Source organism: Galeopterus variegatus, unplaced genomic scaffold, assembly GCF_000696425.1.
Source record: "Galeopterus variegatus unplaced genomic scaffold, G_variegatus-3.0.2 Scaffold7898, whole genome shotgun sequence".
NCBI lineage: Eukaryota > Metazoa > Chordata > Mammalia > Dermoptera > Cynocephalidae > Galeopterus > Galeopterus variegatus.
Genome location: NW_007734009.1, coordinates 10,959 through 29,719, shown reverse-complemented (window position 1 = coordinate 29,719; position 18,761 = coordinate 10,959). Strand labels below are relative to the sequence as shown.

At 36.3% G+C, this 18,761-nt stretch overlaps 1 protein-coding gene across 1 annotated transcript in view; it reads left to right on the top strand.

Moving 5' to 3' along the window:
* NME8 (NME/NM23 family member 8) overlaps positions 1-3,601 on the top strand; it is a 77,969-nt gene extending 74,368 nt beyond the window's left edge. The window contains exons 14-15 of the mRNA XM_008592406.1: positions 1,391-1,535; positions 3,364-3,601. Of these exons, the coding sequence (XP_008590628.1) occupies positions 1,391-1,535; positions 3,364-3,601 (383 nt within the window). The remainder of the gene's footprint in view (positions 1-1,390; positions 1,536-3,363) is intronic.
* Positions 3,602-18,761: the final 15,160 nt, after the last annotated feature.

Here is an 18,761-nt window from a genome sequence, read left to right as displayed (position 1 = left end):
AGAATGTTCTCTTGGTTGTGTCATAGGTAAGGACCTGGTAGAGGGGAATCCATCTAATTCTACGATGCTCTCTGTTCATCTAGGACATTAACCTCAGCCACTTGCTTCCTCTCTGTCCATTCCCATGTACTGCAAGGGACTTTTCTTTTCCAAGATGCCTCCTTTTCCTGAGACGTAGTGCCTTCTAAGGACTGTGTCTGCCTTCAAACACTGTGTCTGCAGTCTACTTGCAATGTCACGTGTACCCATCCCCATGCTAATTTATCCTTCATGGTGAAAAGGAAATTACCTTTCTAGAATACAAATCTGAATATGTTCCTGCTTAGTTAGAATGCTTTAAATGTTCCTTGTTGTCCAGATTTCTTTACAAGGCATAGCTGTTCCTAATCCTTCCTCTAACTACTTAACCAACTTCAGCTTCAGTAGGTTTTCACTCTGTCACGTTCTTTCTCCCCCTGAACTTGGCATATGTCGCTCACTCTGAGGGCACTGTCTTTTTCTACTTGTCTGCTTAGTGATCACACTTTATTTCCTCCATTGTTAACACAAAGGCAGCATCTCTGAGAATTCATCCCTGACCTCCTCAGAGAGAGTTCATAGTTTTCTTGCCTGTGGTTCCAGGAACGTCATACAATACTCTTTGTAATAATGATCACCTTCTCATGTTGCATTCGGAGGCCTGGCTCTCTGATCAGACAATTAATATCTGTTCACACACATTTGTGTCTGCAGTGCCTGTCTCAGGGAAGATCCCGGCTGTCTCGCTTTCAGCAGAAGTCCAGCCTTCTTCAGGCTTTCTGTGGCTTATGATCACACTTTCCTTCAGCACCTAGCCCAGCACCTCTAAGTCTTCTGATCTGGAGCTAACAGGCTGCTTTACCAGAAAGTTCTGTCTCTCACCTGGTTCAACTTTGTCTCCAGAATGTAGTCCTTACAATGTAGGCTGTTGGCAAGATTTTGATGAGATTTATTTTATTTAATTCTCTCGGTGGCACTCTGCTTCCTGAAGGAGAAGAGTTCAGGTTGGATTTTCCTTTCAATTCATACCTAGCAAGAAATTCTGAAGCATTTGTAGTATGGAGGTGAAAACATGTCTTCATTCTTAGCGTGAGAGCCCATCCCTTTTCCTCCCCCTTTTATAGTCCACCAGGTGTTCCAGGTGGTTTCTGGAAAGGTGGATCTCAGAGACTGAACATCTATATTAACATATTAAAGTTTTTCTGAATGTCAATTTGATGCTCTTTAAGTTTAATTTAGTTTAGCATAGTTTTGGATTTTTAAACCACAGTATGCAAGTAAAACTATCATTTTCCTTAGTTATTGCAATCTACTTGAATATGAAGCAAAAGTGGAGCAATCTGCAAGATTACCAAATATCTGTTTTCCCTAGAGGAGATCCTAAGGAGTATTAAGGAGAATGGATTTGATCTGACACAGGTGAAGGAAATGCTCCTAACTCAAGAGCGAGCAGATAAAATTTACTCAAAAATAACAGGAAAAGACTTTTATAAAGATGTATTGGAAATGCTATCTGAGTAAGTTTCTGATATATATATACTTCTTTGCATCATAAAAGTAGTAAANCAAGAGCGAGCAGATAAAATTTACTCAAAAATAACAGGAAAAGACTTTTATAAAGATGTATTGGAAATGCTATCTGAGTAAGTTTCTGATATATATATACTTCTTTGCATCATAAAAGTAGTAAAAGTTCATTATGGAAACTTTGAAGATACAGAAATTAATTAAAACAATGTCTAATCTCATTCATAAAAAGACATCTATTAACTCTCAGGTTCATTTTTCTTTCATTTCCTTCCTTCCCTTTCTATCCTCTTCTCCGCCTTCCTCTTCCTTCCTTCCTTCCTCTTTTCTTTAGGTCTTCACGTTAGATATAGAGGCTGTGGTTTAAATTCCTGCTTTGCTAACATGCTTAGTCTGTGCCTGAGTTTTCTTATCTGTAAAATGGGAATAATAATATTACCTCCCCACAGGCTAAGTAATTGACACATTGACAGCACTTGGAACAGTGCCTGGCACATATTAAGCACTTGTTATTAACTTGACAAATGTTAGCTGTCATTATTCACATCTCTTTTACATGTGTAGATACTTTGTCAAATTTCTTATGGATACACAATATATGAATATTACGATACTAAATAGACTGTTTTAAAACTTCCTCCTTCCACATTACGGATCTGTTCCTGGCAACACATTCCTTTACAATCACTGCATAGGAATTAAAGGCTAATATTTACTGAGTGTTTACTTAATGCCAGGCCTGTGCTGAGCTATATACGCTTTATCTCATTTAGCTCTTATGACAACTCTAGGAAGTAGTTTTTACTAAAATTTCTACTTTGGCTATGAGGGAGCAGAAGACCAGTGCTGGAATTCATTCACAGTCACACAGCTAGTGCATGGCTGGGCCTTGAGCCCAAGAGTGTGTCCTCTTAATAGCCTGCTGCCTGGAGCTACAGTTCACAGTTATTTGAAAACCCTTATTAATTTACTTTGAATTAAAATTTATTGCATATATATATATATGCAAAAACTACATATATTTGCAAATATATGCAAGAGAGAGAGGCCTCTTTAAATGCACATCTTTCTTTTTTGTCCCTCACCATTTGTCAGTGAGTTTAGAAAAGTTGAATGTATAGAGTTCAGACAAAAGACTGAATGGAATATAAGTGGTGATTAGATACAAATAAATAATAAGCAGAAGCCTAGGGTCTTTGCATAACTGTACCATGATGGTTTAGAAAACACATTAACTTTCATTTCTACTGTGGGTTGCATTCCCTGGGAAGCAGACAGAGTTTCGTGTTCTGGCTGTTGATTAAGGGCACTGTGTGTAAGGAGGGTAAGGAAACAGGATGGGGAACAGGGGGATGTCACGATGCAGTGCAGGCTGGACCAGAGCTAGATTGGCCCATGAGAGCTGTCCTGTGTTGGCTGAGGTGAACAGGCCTCTACACCATCACATCAGTCATTGGAGGTGGGCCACCTGGAAATGAGGGTGGCTTGAGCAAGGCAGCTCTGTGCAGTGGAGGCAATCCCTGAAGGGGTTAGACGCTGAAGGGCAACCATGAAGCAACAAGTCCTGGGTCCACCACAATGTCTATATTTCTGGACTCCAAAGTAGAAAAAAATAAAGACTCCATTGACAAATATTCCCTAGAATTAAACTACAACACTCAAGCACTCATCTAGCACAAAAACCAGTTAGAAGAGGAAGAAAAAGGAACACAAAGTTGCATTGCTGGGGACCAAGCTGTGGCACTCTGTCCTTAGCCGTGTATGCAATCTCTACAGTTGTAAATAGCCCACATCTTCCAAAAGTATCATTATTTGCAGGGGTCCATCCTTGGTCATGGCTATGACCAAGTGGAATGCAGTTGCAGAGTGGAGACGATTGATGGGTCCAACAGACCCAGAAGAAGCAAGACTACTGTCCCCAGACTCCATCCGAGCCCAGTTTGGAATAAGTACTTTGAAAAATGCTGTCCATGGATCATCTACTGCCTATGATGCATTTGAGTGCATTGGTAGATTGTTTGAAGAGTCTGTTCCTCAGATTCCTGAGAAAAACTAAAGTATGTACTACGAAGCGTGTACCTCTTTAATTATTATTTCTTCTTTGTTTCTTGCAGTGACTGAGCCTAGGACAAGCCTGTCCTGGCAAGATCAGAACTTTTCCATATTCCTAAATCAAACTTTATTTGCTGCCAGACACACCATGCTTTTCCATAGCAGCCTCACAGCCTCAAAGCTGAGCCTTGCAGATGCCAGTGGCCTGGGGCATTCCAGTGTCATGTAGCCAGGCTGAGGCAGCTGCATCCAGGCAGCAGGAAAGGAGACAGTGCAGTGAGAGAGGCACTCCTGGGTTTGCAAGCCTTGGTCTCAAGCTGTTTCTGTCATCTGCTGTGACACAAAGTGTCTCATGCAGTCCCTCTCCTCGAGTCCCCTGCACTTCTCCACTGTGAATGGCCAAAGTCTCATTCAGTCAGCCAGAACTCTATTGTCTAAGTATTTGGGAACTTGGAACCTACAAACTACCTGTGGGTGATATATGATAATGTGGTAAAATTGAGTATTAGAAATTATAAAATAAATGGAAATCATTTTTATTTTTTGGCAGAACGGTACTTAGTGGGTAGAGGCAGCTACATAATATGTATATGCATTGAGTCTCCTTGTTTACTAAGCAGTGTGGGCAGTGTGGGAGATGGAGTGTAAAACAGATGGCTTTTCCCATCAAATATGTTCTCTTTATTTTCAAAGAGCAGGCTCACAAACGTCCACCGTGTGGCTCTGGCTGCTGCCTTGAGTATGAGTGCACAGCCTCTGCATGTGTGGAGTGCTCTCCCCACCTGGGTGGGCCAAATTGAGGATCAGTCTCCAGAGCATAACGAGAAAGCTCTGTGAAATGCAGGAACCCCTCTATAGCTGACAAGATTCCTCAAGGAGAGAAGAGTACATTGTTCTCTTAATACTGTCATTTAGGCTACGATTTATTCAGTTATAAGAACATTGCATTGAAATATTAGACATATAAAATAAAAGTAAGTTCTAGCATAGTACAGTTTTTTCCATAAGTCCAAGTCAATTATAGAGCAAGGCATGATTGCACAACCCGTGAACATTCATGTGGGAAAACATGTATTGTATGTCTGCTTGAACTGTGAGTTCTTGGTAAATACAGAACTGATGAATGAAGGTTATTACTTTCAGGGAATGCAAATCTAATAGGATAACAAAACTCACAGTCACAATATCTAATCACAACCACCAAAAGACAGTACATTATGGAGCAAGTCAGTGCTGAGTGACTGGCGGGGGTGGGGCGCTGTCACTGAATCTACATTTTGTTTGTAGCTTCTATTAACAATGAGCCTCTCTCCTAACATCTTTGTATCCCTCCCTTTTGTGGTGGGAGGAGTGTTATGATCAATAAAGGGATTTTCCAATGATTGTATAATTTAGTGCTGAACTGGCAAGTATATGTTTCATGGGTAGGAGCTAGAGAAGGTAAAAAACAAAATTGACCTTGAAAAATGAGTAGGATTTTCAGAATCAAAGATGAAGAAGCAAGAAAGAGAATTTAGTTTTGAAAGTTTCTAAACAGTCATGTATACTTCAAAAAGTTCATGAAAATATTTGCATTATTTTTTTATTCTATTTTTCCATGAACTTTCTTAAGTACACACACACACACACACACACACACACACATATATAAAACTCTTGGTGCTTGTAAGTGAAGACATTTTGCTGGTTTCTGTCTTGCTATATGTATACCACACACTGTCGTATCACTCTAAGGGCTAGTATGTGGATCTGTTTCAGACATTCAAGAATCGGATCTTGCTCTATGCTGGACACTGTTTCAAGGCTGGATATACACAGACCTTGTCCTAAAGGAGCTTATGCCTCTAAGAGCAGGAGATAGAAAATGAACATTTATTTTAGGATTACTAGGGGTAAGCACGACTGCTTTGGGCAGATGCACATAAGAAGTGGAGAGAGGGAGAAGGGGATACAAACCAGCCAGGCAGGAGGCATTGCAACAATCCAAGTGAAAGATGACAGAAGCCTGAGCTAATGTAGAAATAGTGAGCTTAGTGATAAGAGGAATGATCAGATAATTTTTAAAAGGCTGCATTACATCCACAGGACTTGGTGATTGACTATCACCCTACCAAAGAAGTGAGAAAAGATAAAGCTTCCTGGCTTGAACAACTGAGAAAATTATCTCACCATTCCCAGAAAGGGGACCCAGAAAAGAGAAGCAGGTTAGAAGGAAATACCATGAGTTACTTTTTGGTCATGTTGGGTAAAGAACATCTGAATGGAGAGTAAGTCAGACCCTCCAGAGCGAGAGAATCAAGAAAGCTCCATTGGAATGATGTCAGGAAAGTGGTGGAGTAGCCAGCTCCGAGCTCCCATCCCTCTGCAGAAACATGGAAAAAACAACCAGAGACTGTGAGACCAACTTTGTCCAAACTCTGGAAAATGATCGAATGTTCACAGTAACCAAGAGAATCGTGACTCAACACAAAGGCAACTTTGAAATGATATGAAAACTTTGTGCCATTTTCACTTGCCGTTGTCCCACCAGGTCTGCAGCTAGGTGACAGTCTTGAAGATGGAAGCCTGCATTCCCAGTGTGGGACCCTAATCCCGGTTCCAGAGAGAACAGAGCAGATCTTACTCACAAATTATTTTATGTGGATAAATTAATTTTGTGCTTGTCTGTTTTAACGTTTCTGGAGGCTGCCTGAGCAAGGCCCTCATGTCTGTTTTACCCAACCTGGAAACCACTCAGGATGGAAAAGTGGTGGGCATTGCTTGAAAACGTTGTACAGTGATTGAAAAAACTACAGTCACCTGGGGCCAAAGTTTATGGTCGAGATATGTTTATATATGTGCATGTCTTATATATATGTGTGTCTCGACCTAAAGCCAGGGAGGAAAACCTAGGGAAAGATTTTCTTTGGGAAATTAGGGCATTTAAAGGCTCTAGTGCACACCTGGAAATTTTAAAAGCTATGCACATGCCTAGGACAAAAAAGAATGCTCAGGAAAAAAAAAAAAAACCTGAGAAGACTCTACGTTTTCAGCACTGGCTGATCTGTAAACTCCATACAAGCAGGTAGTGAGGGCTGAAAGAGAATTGTAAATTATCCGACTAAGCATTAGAGATGTGCTCCAGCACGTCTGCAAAGAGTTGGAGAGATGTTTTGTTGTGTTTGTTGTTTTTAAGCTGGCTTTCAAGAAAATCTGTCAAAACACTGATTGAACACAAATTCTTCTTCAATCAAGAAGTGAAAACCCTGGGGAAGGGGGAAAATCTAATTTTGAAACCAAGTTGGAATTATTCAGACTTGATTGTTATAAATTTAAAGATGTTAATTGTAATCCCCAAAGTAACCACTAAGAAAGTAACTTCGAAAACTACAGAAAAGAAAAGAAAGTTTTATTATTATCAGGAAAAAATATATATTTTAAGTCAAAAAAGTTTATGAGAGACAAAAAGGCCATTGTATACTGGAAAATATTCAATTCATCACAAGATATAGCAATTATAAACATATATGAACTAAAAGAGCCCCAAAATATATGAAGCAAACTCTGACAGAATTTAAGGGAAAAATAGACAGTTCTACAACAACAGTAGGAGAATTTAATATCCCACTTCTAATAATGGATACAACAGACAGAAGATCAATAAAGAAATACAGGAAATTAACAACACTATAGACTAATTAGAACTAACAGGCATATACAGAACACTCCACTCAGCAAAGACAGAAAACACATCCTTCTCAACTGTGCATATCACATTCAACAAACAGACCGTATGTTTAAAAAAAGTCTTAATAATTTCAAAAAATATTGAAATCATATGAAGTATCTTTTCCAAGTATAATGGAATAAAACTAGAAATCAATAACAGGGACACAACTGCAAAGCTCACAAATCTGTAGAAATTAAGCTACACAATTTTAAAACTGAGTCAAAGAAGAAATCAGAGAAAAATTAGAAAATACTTAGAGAGAAACGAAAATGAAAACACGGCATACCAAAACGTATGGGATGCAATGCTAAAGAGGAAATTTAGAGCTGTAAATAATTACATTAAAAAGAAAAACAATCTCAAATCTATCAACAAAAGGTACACATTAAGGAACTAGTAAAAGAAGAGCAAACTCAATCCAAATTCGGCAGAAAGAAAAAATGAATAAAGAGTAGAGTGAAGATAAGTTAAATAGAGAAAATCAACAAAATCAAAAGATGGTTTTTAGAAAAAATCAACAAACTTGACAAACCTTTAGCTGGAATGACTAACAGAAAAAAAGGAGAGACAATATGCAAATTATTAAAATCAGAAGTGAAAAAAGGGACATTACTACCCACTTTACAGAGATTAAAAGGATTGTAGGAGAATACTATGAACAACTGTGTGCTAACCAACTGGATAAACTAGATGAAATGCACAAATCTCTAGAAAGACATCAACTAGTGAAACTGACTCAAGAAGAAATAGAAAATATGAATAGACCTATAACACATAAGAAGATTAAATCAGTAGTAAAAAACCTCCCAACAAAGAAAAGGTGAGAAACAGATGGCTTTACTGGCAAATGCTATTAAACATTTAAATAAGAATTAACAACAATTCTCAAGGTCTTTAAAAAAATTGAAAAGGAGGAGGCACTTCCTAACTCATTCATAAGACCAGCATTACTTTAATACTAAAGCCAGACAAAGGGCATTATAAGAAAAGAAGACTACAGAACAATATATCTTATAAATATTGATGACAAAATTCTCAACATAATACTAGCAAACTGTACTCAACAGCATCTTAAAAGGATTATAAATGATGATCAAGTGATATTTATCCCAGAAATGGAAGGATGGTTCAACATTTGAAAATCAATCAGTGTGATTAATTTGAGAAAGGAAAATAACTAGACATCATCTCAATTGAAGCAGAAAAAGTATTTGACAAAATCCAATGCCATTTTATGATTAAAAAATATTCAATAAACTAGGAACATAATTAAATTCCTCAACATGATAAAGGCTATAAATGAAAATCCTACAATTAATATCATACTCAATGGTGACAGACTGAAAGCTTTTTCTCTAAGATGAGAAGCAACACAAGGTCTTTACTTTTGCCACTTCTATTTTATTGGAAGTTCTAGCCAGAGCAATTAAGCAAGAAAAATAAATGAAAGTATCCAAATTGGAAAAGGAAGAATAAAACTATTCTTATTAGCAGATGACATGATCTCATATCTAGAAAACTCTAAAATTCTAATAAAAAGAACTAAGAAAAACTGTTGAGCTAATTCAGCAAAGGCAGATAATATAAAATTAATGCCTCAAAATCACTTATGTTTCTATATAGTAGCAATGAAAATTCTAAAAACAAATTAAGAAAATAATTTCATTTACCATAGTATCCAAAAGAATAACATACTTAATAATAAACTTAACCAAGGAAGTACAAGTCTTGTTCACTGAAAAATACAAAACAATGCTGAAAGAAACTGATGAAGACATAAATAAGTGGGAACATATTCTGTGCTCATGAATTGGAAAACCTAATATTATTCAGATGGCAATGCTACCCAAAGTGATCTACAGATTCATTGCAATCTCTTAACAAAATCCCAGTGATGTTTTTTGCAGGAATGGAAAAAATCTAAAACTCATAATGGAATTTCAGGGAACTCAGAATAGCCAAGATACTCTTGAAGTAGAACAAATTTGGAGTACTCCCACCTCCTGATTTCAAAACTTATTTCAAAGCTTCAGTAATAAAAACAACATTGTATTGGTACAATGATAGCCATATGAACCAACAGAAGAGAATTGAGAGCTCATAAATAAAACTTCACATATGTGGTCAGTTGATTTTTGACAAGGGTACAAGATCATTCAATGAAAAGAGAATAGTTTCTTCAATAAATAGTGTAAGGAAAACCAGACACCTACATTCAAAATAATGAAGTTGTACCCTTAACTTATGCCACATAGATAAATTAATTCAACATGGATCAAAGACATGAATTAAAGAGCTAAAACTATAAAACTTTTAGAAGAAATCACAAGGGAAAATCTGCAGGACTTTGGATTAGACACCGGTTTATGAAATATACCACCAAAAGCAGGCAATAAAATAAAAGTAGAAAACTTGGACTTCATTAAAATAACAAACTTTGTGCATCAAAAGACATTATCAAGAAAGTGAAAAGACAACCCACAATAGGAGAAAATATTTGTAAATTATGTACCTGATAAGATCTGATAAGGTTTTAATATCAGAATATGTAAAGAACTCCTATAACTCAACAGCAAAAGGCAAACAACTCAGTTAAGGACGTGAATAGACATTTCCTCAGAGAAGAGATACAAATGGCCAAGAAGCACATAAAAAGCTCCTCAACACCATTAACCATCAGGGAAGTGCAAATCAAACAGCAATGAGACACCACTTCCAACCTAACTAGGATGCCTGTAATTTAAAAAGGGGAAAAGAAGTGGTGATTAGGATGTGGAGAAACTGGTGCCCTTGAATGCTGCTGGTGGAGTGTAAAATGGTGCAGCTGTGGAAAATAGTTTGGCAGGTAGTCATTTGGCCAGGAATTCCACTCTTAGGTGTATACCTGAGAGAACTGAAAACAAGGACTCACACATATACTTTTACATGAATGTTCACAGAAAAATTATTCACAACAGCCAAAAAGCAGAAACAACCCAAGTGTCCATGACCAGAAAAATGTATAAACAACACATGGTATATACATACAATGGAATATTATTTGGCCATAAAAAGGAATGACGTATTGATGCGTAATACAACATAGATGAACCGTGAAAACATTTTGCTAAATGAAATAAGACAAACAAAAAAGAACAAATATCGTATGATTCGACTTATATGAGGTGCCTAGAATAGACAAAGAGACAGAAAGTAGATCAGAGGTTGCTGAGGGCTGGAAGGAGGAGGAAATTGGAAGTTATTACTTAATGAGTACAGAGTTTCTGTTTAGGGTAATAAAATTTTTGGAAATAGATTGTGGTGATGGTTGCAAAAAATGTGAATGTAATTAATCCCACTGATTTGTACACGTAGATGGTTGCAATGGCAAATTTTATGACATACAAGTGTACTTCAGAAAATTCATGGAAAGGTTCATATCACCTTTTAATTCCGTTTTTCCACAAACTTTTTGAAGTATCCTCATGCATACACACATGCGCGTGCACACACACACACACACACTCACACACGCGCACATATATATTGTCAGGGTAAAACAATAGTAAAAAATAAAGTAAAATAAGGAAGAATGATCTCTCAATGAAGCAAAAAATGCCTTGCAATAGAGCTCTCCAAATCCTCTCCCAAAATAATAGAAAATTAGGATAGTCTTGTGACACATTTAAAAGAAAATGCATGTGATCCTGACATCAAAACCCTTAAATAGAAGTAACAACATATTCCTAAAACTTTTCTTTAGGCATCTCTGTCCTCAGAGTCCCATCGGGCCCTGCCTCCACCTCCCCAGTTCATGCCCTTCCCACTCCAGCCTCTTCCCTGTGCTCAGGACGAGCTACACAATCAGTCCTCTTGTCTTTTTCAGCTCCTCCCAATTCTCTTCCTCACCTTTGGCTTAACCAGCAATTCTGAATCCTTGAACGGGTTGGGTAGAAAGCCGTGGTTACTCACAAGTTAATATTTTTAGCCCTGTCATAAAAGTTTGTTCACTAACTTGTTGCTTTGTAAATCCTTACTGATTGCTTACTTGCTGAATAGACAGTCTGTAGGTAAAGAAAAGGGCCCTTCTTCCAAGCTCTGTGATTATACCCCATGGCAGAGATTTGTGTGCAAAATTCCAATATGGAAATTCATAACTGCTTTAAAATTAGCATAGAGCATTGTCATTTATTTTAAGTTATTCTTTCTTTCCTTAGATCTTTGAGAAGATAATGCATACATTCACATCAACATTGAATTGTGTGGCACAGCTTCGTGGGAGGAATAACAAAAAGAAATTCTTTGGAGGAAAACTCACCTCNTCACCTGGGGCCAAAGTTTATGGTCGAGATATGTTTATATATGTGCATGTCTTATATATATATGTGTCTCGACCTAAAGCCAGGGAGGAAAACCTAGGGAAAGATTTTCTTTGGGAAAAAAAGATTTTCTTAGGGCATTTAAAGGCTCTAGTGCAAACCTGGGAATTTTAAAAGCTATGCACATGCCTAGGACAAAAAAGAATGCTCAGGAAAAAAAAAAATCCTCAGAAGACTCTAAGTTTTCAGCACTGGCTGATCTGTAAACTCCATACAAGCAGGTAGTGAGGGCTGAAAGAGAATTGTAAATTATCTGACTAAGCATTAGAGATGTGCTCCAGCACATCTGCAAAGAGTTGGAGAGATGTTTTGTTGTGTTTGTTGTTTTTAAGCTGGCTTTCAAGAAAATCTGTCAAAACACTGATTGAACACAAATTCTTCTTCAATCAAGAAGTGAAAACCCTGGGGAAGGGGGAAAATCTAATTTTGAAACCAAGTTGGAATTATTCAGACTTGATTGTTATAAATTTAAAGATGTTAATTGTAATCCCCAAAGTAACCACTAAGAAAATAACTTCAAAAACTACAGAAAAGAAAAGAAAGTTTTATTATTATCAGGAAAAAATATATATTTTAAGTCAAAAAAAGTTTATGAGAGACAAAAAGGCCATTGTATACTGAAAAATATTCAATCCATCATGATATAGCAATTATAAACATATATGAACTAAAAGAGCCCCAAAATATATGAAGCAAACTCTGACAGAATTTAAGGGAAAAATAGACAGTTCTACAACAACAGTAGGAGAATTTAATATCCCACTTCTAATAATGGATACAACAGACAGAAGATCAATAAAGAAATACAGGAAATTAACAACACTATAGACTAATTAGAACTAACAGGCATATACAGAAGAGGAAATTAACAACACTATAAACTAATTAGACCTAACAGGCATATACAGAACACTCCACTCAGCAAAGACAGAAAACACATCCTTCTCAACTGTGCATATCACATTCAATAAACAAACCATATGTTTAAAAAAAAGTCTTAATAATTTTTAAAAATATTGAAATCATATGAAGTATCTTTGCCAAGTATAATGGAATAAAACTAGAAATCAATAACAGGGACACAACTGGAAAGCTCACAAATCTGTGGAAATTAAGCTACACAATTTTAAAACTGAGTCAAAGAAGAAATCAGAAGAAAAATTAGAAAATACTTTGAGAGAAATGAAAATGAAAACACAGCATACCAAAACTTATGGGATGCAATGCTAAAAAGGAAATTTAGAGCTGTAAATGATCACATTAAAAAGAAAAACAATCTCAAATCAATCAACAAAAGATACACATTAAAGAAATAGTAAAAGAAGAGCAAACTCAATCCAAATTCAGGAGAAAGAAAAAATGAATAAAGAGTAGAGTGAAGATAAATGAAATAGAGAAAATCAACAAAATCAAAAGATGTTTTTTAGAAAAAATCAACAAACTTGACAAACCTTTAGCTGGAATGACTAACAGAAAAAAAGGAGAGACAATATGCAAATTATTAAAATCAGAAGTGAAAGAAGAGACATTACTACCAACTTTACAGAGATTAAAAGGATTGTAGGAGAATACTATGAACAACTGTGTGCTAACCAACTGGATAAACTAGATGAAATGCAAAAATCTCTAGAAAGACATCAACTACTGAAACTGACTCAAGAAGAAATAGAAAATATGAATAGACCTATAACACATAAGAAGATTAAATCAGTAATCAAAAACCTCCCAACAAAGAAAAGGTGAGAAACAGATGGCTTCACCGGTAAATGCTATTAAACATTTAAATAAGAATTAACAACAATTCTCAAGGTCTTTAAAAAAATTGAAAAGGAGGAGGCACTTCCTAACTCATTCATAAGGCCAGCATTACTTTAATACCAAAGCCAGACAAAGGGCATTATAAGAAAAGAAGACTACAGAACAATATATCTTATAAATATTGATGACAAATTCTCAACAAAATACTAGCAAACAGAACTCAACAGCATCTTAAAAAGATTATAAACCATGATCAAGTGATATTTATTCCAGAAATGCAAGGATGGTTCAACATTTGAAAATCAATCAGTGTGATTAATATGATAAAGGAAAAAAACTAGATGTCATCTCAATTGAAGCAGAAAAAGTATTTGACAAAATCCAATGCCATTTTATGATTAAAAAGAATTCAATAAACTAGGAATATAATGAAATTTCTCAACATAATAAAGCCTATATATGAAAATCCTACAATTAATATCATACTCAGTGGTGACAGACTGAAAGCTTTTCTCTAAGATGAGAAGCAACACAAGGATCTTTACTTTTGCCACTTCTATTTTATTGGAAGTTCTAGCCAGAGCAATTAAGCAAGAAAAATAAATGAAAGCATCCAAATTGGAAAAGAAAGAATAAAACTATTCTTATTAGTAGATGACATGATCTCATATATAGAAAACTCTAAAATTCTAATGAAAAGAACTATGAAAAACTGTTGAGCTAATTCGGCAAAGGCAGATAATATAAAATTAATGCCTCAAAATCACTTATGTTTCTATATAGTAGCAATGAGAATTCTAAAAGGAAATTAAGAAAATAATTTTATTTACCATTGTATCCAAAAGAATAACATACTTAGTAATAAATTTAACCAAGGAAGTGCAAGTCTTTTTCACTGAAAAATACAAAACAATGCTGAAAGAAACTGATGAAGACATAAATAAGTGGGAACATATTCTGTGCTCATGAATTGGAAAACCTAATATTATTCAGATGGCAATGCTACCCAAAGTGATCTACAGATTCATTGCAATCTCTTAACAAAATCCCAATGATGTTTTTTACAGGAATGGAAAAATCTAAAACTCATAATGGAATTTCAGGGAACTCAGAATAGCCAAGATACTCTTGAAGGAGAACAAAGTTGGAGTACTCCCACCTCCTGATTTCAAAACTTATTTCAAAGCTTCAGTAATAAAAACAGCATGGTATTGGTACACTGATAGCCATATGAACCAACAAAAGAGAATTGAGAGCTCATAAATAAAACTTCACATACGTGGTCAGTTGACTTTTGACAAGGGTACAAGATCATTCAATGAGAAGAGAATAGTTTCTTCAATAAATAGTGGCAGGAAAACAAGATACCTACATTCAAAATAATGAAGTTGTACCCTTAACTTATGCCACATAGATAAATTAATTCAACATGGATCAAAGACATGAATTAAAGAGCTAAAACTATAAAATTTTTAGAAGAAATCACAAGGGAAAATCTGCAAGACTTTGGATTAGACACCAGTTTATGAAATACACCACCAAAAGCAGGCAATAAAATAAAAGTAGAAAACTTGGACTTCATTAAAATAACAAACTTTGTGCATCAAAAGACATTATCAAGAAAGTGAAAAGACAACCCACAATAGGAGAAAATATTTGTAAATTATGTACCTGATAAGATCTGATAAGGTTTTAATATCAGAATATTTAAAGAACTCCTACAACTCAACAGCAAAAGGCAAACAACTCAGTTAAGGACGTGAATAGACATTTCCTCAGAGAAGAGATACAAATGGCCAAGAAGCACATGAAAAGCTCCTCAACACCATTAACCATCAGGGAAGTGCAAATCAAACAGCAATGAGACACCACTTCCAACCTAACTAGGATGCCTGTAATTTAAAAAGGGGAAAAGAAGTGGTGATTAGGATGTGGAGAAACTGGTGCCCTTGAATGCTGCTGGTGGAGTGTAAAATGGTGCAGCTGTGGAAAATAGTTTGGCCGGTAGTCATTTGGCCAGGAATTCCACTCTTAGGTGTATACCTGAGAGAACTGAAAACAAGGACTCACACATATACTTTTACATGAATGTTCACAGAAAAATTATTCACAACAGCCAAAAAGCAGAAACAACCCAAGTGTCCATGACCAGAAAAATGTATAAACAACACATGGTATATACATACAATGGAATATTATTTGGCCATAAAAAGGAATGATGTATTGATACGTAATACAACATAGATGAACCGTGAAAACATTTTGCTAAATGAAATAAGACAAACAAAAAAGAACAAATATCGTATGATTTGACTTATATGAGGTGCCTAGAATAGACAAAGAGACAGAAAGTAGATCAGAGGTTGCTGGGGGCTGGAAGGAGGAGGAAATTGGAAGTTATTACTTAATGAGTACAGAGTTTCTGTTTAGGGTAATAAAATTTTTGGAAATAGATTGTGGTGATGGTTGCAAAAAATGTGAATGTAATTAATCCCACTGATTTGTACACGTAGATGGTTGCAATGGCAAATTTTATGACATACAAGTGTACTTCAGAAAATTCATGGAAAGATTCATATCACCTTTTAATTCCGTTTTTCCACAAACTTTTTGAAGTATCCTCATGCATACACACATGCGCGTGCACACACACACACACACACACACACACATACACGCACATATATATTGTCAGGGTAAAACAATAGTAAAAAATAAAGTAAAATAAGGAAGAATGATCTCTCAATGAAGCAAAAAATGCCTTGCAATAGAGCTCTCCAAATCCTCTCCCAAAATAATAGAAAATTAGGATAGTCTTGTGACACATTTAAAAGAAAATGCATGTGATCCTGACATCAAAACCCTTAAATAGAAGTAACAACATATTCCTAAAACTTTTCTTTAGGCATCTCTGTCCTCAGAGTCCCATCGGGCCCTGCCTCCACCTCCCCAGTTCATGCCCTTCCCACTCCAGCCTCTTCCCTGTGCTCAGGACGAGCTACACAATCAGTCCTCTTGTCTTTTTCAGCTCCTCCCAATTCTCTTCCTCACCTTTGGCTTAACCAGCAATTCTGAATCCTTGAACGGGTTGGGTAGAAAGCCGTGGTTACTCACAAGTTAATATTTTTAGCCCTGTCATAAAAGTTTGTTCACTAACTTGTTGCTTTGTAAATCCTTACTGATTGCTTACTTGCTGAATAGACAGTCTGTAGGTAAAGAAAAGGGCCCTTCTTCCAAGCTCTGTGATTATACCCCATGGCAGAGATTTGTGTGCAAAATTCCAATATGGAAATTCATAACTGCTTTAAAATTAGCATAGAGCATTGTCATTTATTTTAAGTTATTCTTTCTTTCCTTAGATCTTTGAGAAGATAATGCATACATTCACATCAACATTGAATTGTGTGGCACAGCTTCGTGGGAGGAATAACAAAAAGAAATTCTTTGGAGGAAAACTCACCTCAAGATGAGAAAAAAATGCATGACTATGCATAACGACAATAAATAATGTAATCCCCCCAAAATCTTGATGTTTATTTTTACTCTATCTTCCAGAAAGGATTTAAGGTGGCTTATATAAACGCACACAATAAGATACAACAAAATAACTGGGGAGCAACATGGAATATGGAGAAGAGAGTAGAATAGATGAGATAAAGCCAGGAGAGAAGATACATACAAAATGCATACTGCAAAGCACGCATTTTGTATATTTAGAATATGTTTAAAAAGTTGTTTCTAAACTTTCCAACAGAAAGCTAGGAAAAGGTGACATATACGTTTACATAATTTGCAATTTCACTATAGGACAAGGAAGGCCATATACCTAGCTCCCTGGTTTCAAAATAATGCAAATATCTCTGGGGATGGGAGAGGGTAATAAGCCTAAATTTCCTTTTTTTTTTTTTTTTTTTTTGCTTTCCCCCCTCTCGGGATGTAATTTGAACAATGTTTCTAGCAGAGACACACTCTTAAGCTTGTAGCCAGCATTGTATGTGGTTCCCAGCACACGAGCCGAGACACCCCTTTTTATTCCCCTCAAGAGAACATATTGGATTCTAGGTGAGTGTGAGTGATGTTGCTGTATGATCAACTTTCCTGTATAATTTCTAAACTCTAATATTAATAAAATTAAGCTACGCACAAACTTTGATCAGGATTACATTTGTCTCTGCTAGAAGTTGGAGTGAGTGAGACTGAAGCCACGTTGGGATCGAAAACTGTATGGGATGTAGGCAAATTTTAAAAGGACAGTTTTTTTCTTGGCATGCATTTCTCTGAGTTCCTTCTTTTCCCATGGTAATTTGATATTTTGAATCTTGGTTATGGGCAAGATGACATTATTAACATGAATGTAAAGTTGTTTTCTAGCCAGCCTGAAACTGCAGACTTGCAAGGAGGCACATACTATCCAGCAGGACCCTGAGACAAGGACAGGAGCAGAAACCAGACAGAGCCTTGGCAAGACCTGGTACCTGGCTCCCTGCAGGGAGCCCCCAAGGCTCACGTCCTCTTCCCTCTTGCTTTGCATTTCCCATGTTCCATGCCCTCACCCCTTCTTTAAAAACCCCTCATAAATCTGACTCTTTGAGATGGGCTCCATCTGGCCATTATTCAGGCTTACCAGAGATGGGTTAGCCTAACACCTCTGCTCAGGTCACCGTATTCCTGAAGAAAAGCTGACTTCCATCTCCACCAATATTCGGCTTTTGAGTTTGTGTTTGAAAGGGGACAGGCAGTGCCCAGTAACAATTTAATATTAGTAATAGATTACTCGCCTCAAAACTCAAGTGTTCCAACACCGTCTTTGAGAATCATGTCTGTGAACGTTGTTAAACTATACACAATCTAGTTACACTGGGAATTATCAGGAAGGATATTTCTAAATTTTTCTTTGGAATGCATTTTTTAAAATCTAAGGTAAACCAATTATTAGTTTTCTTAGGATGGTGCAGAGAAATAATTTAGTAAATGTCTTCACTTTCCCCACTCCCTTCACCACACTGCTCCTGCAGGTTAAATACCACTGTCTGCTGCTTTGCACAGCCTGACAGTAGCTGGGTATTCATAATATGATTGCATTATGTGGCACAGTGTCACCGCTTCAAGAATGGTCGAGAACTTCGAAAGCATTAAAACACTCTTTAAAGAAATATCTTATTTTACCAGCAGATGGCAAGCCACACTCAGTTGTGTATGTATGTGACGACATCTGTACAAAGATTTTATATGCAAAACATAAGAGAAAGGCCATTTCTTTCAGAAAGTAGCCAGAAGTCTAATAGTCAATATCCAAAGAGATTATTCATTTAACCCATAATTTGTGTTAATCTGGATCT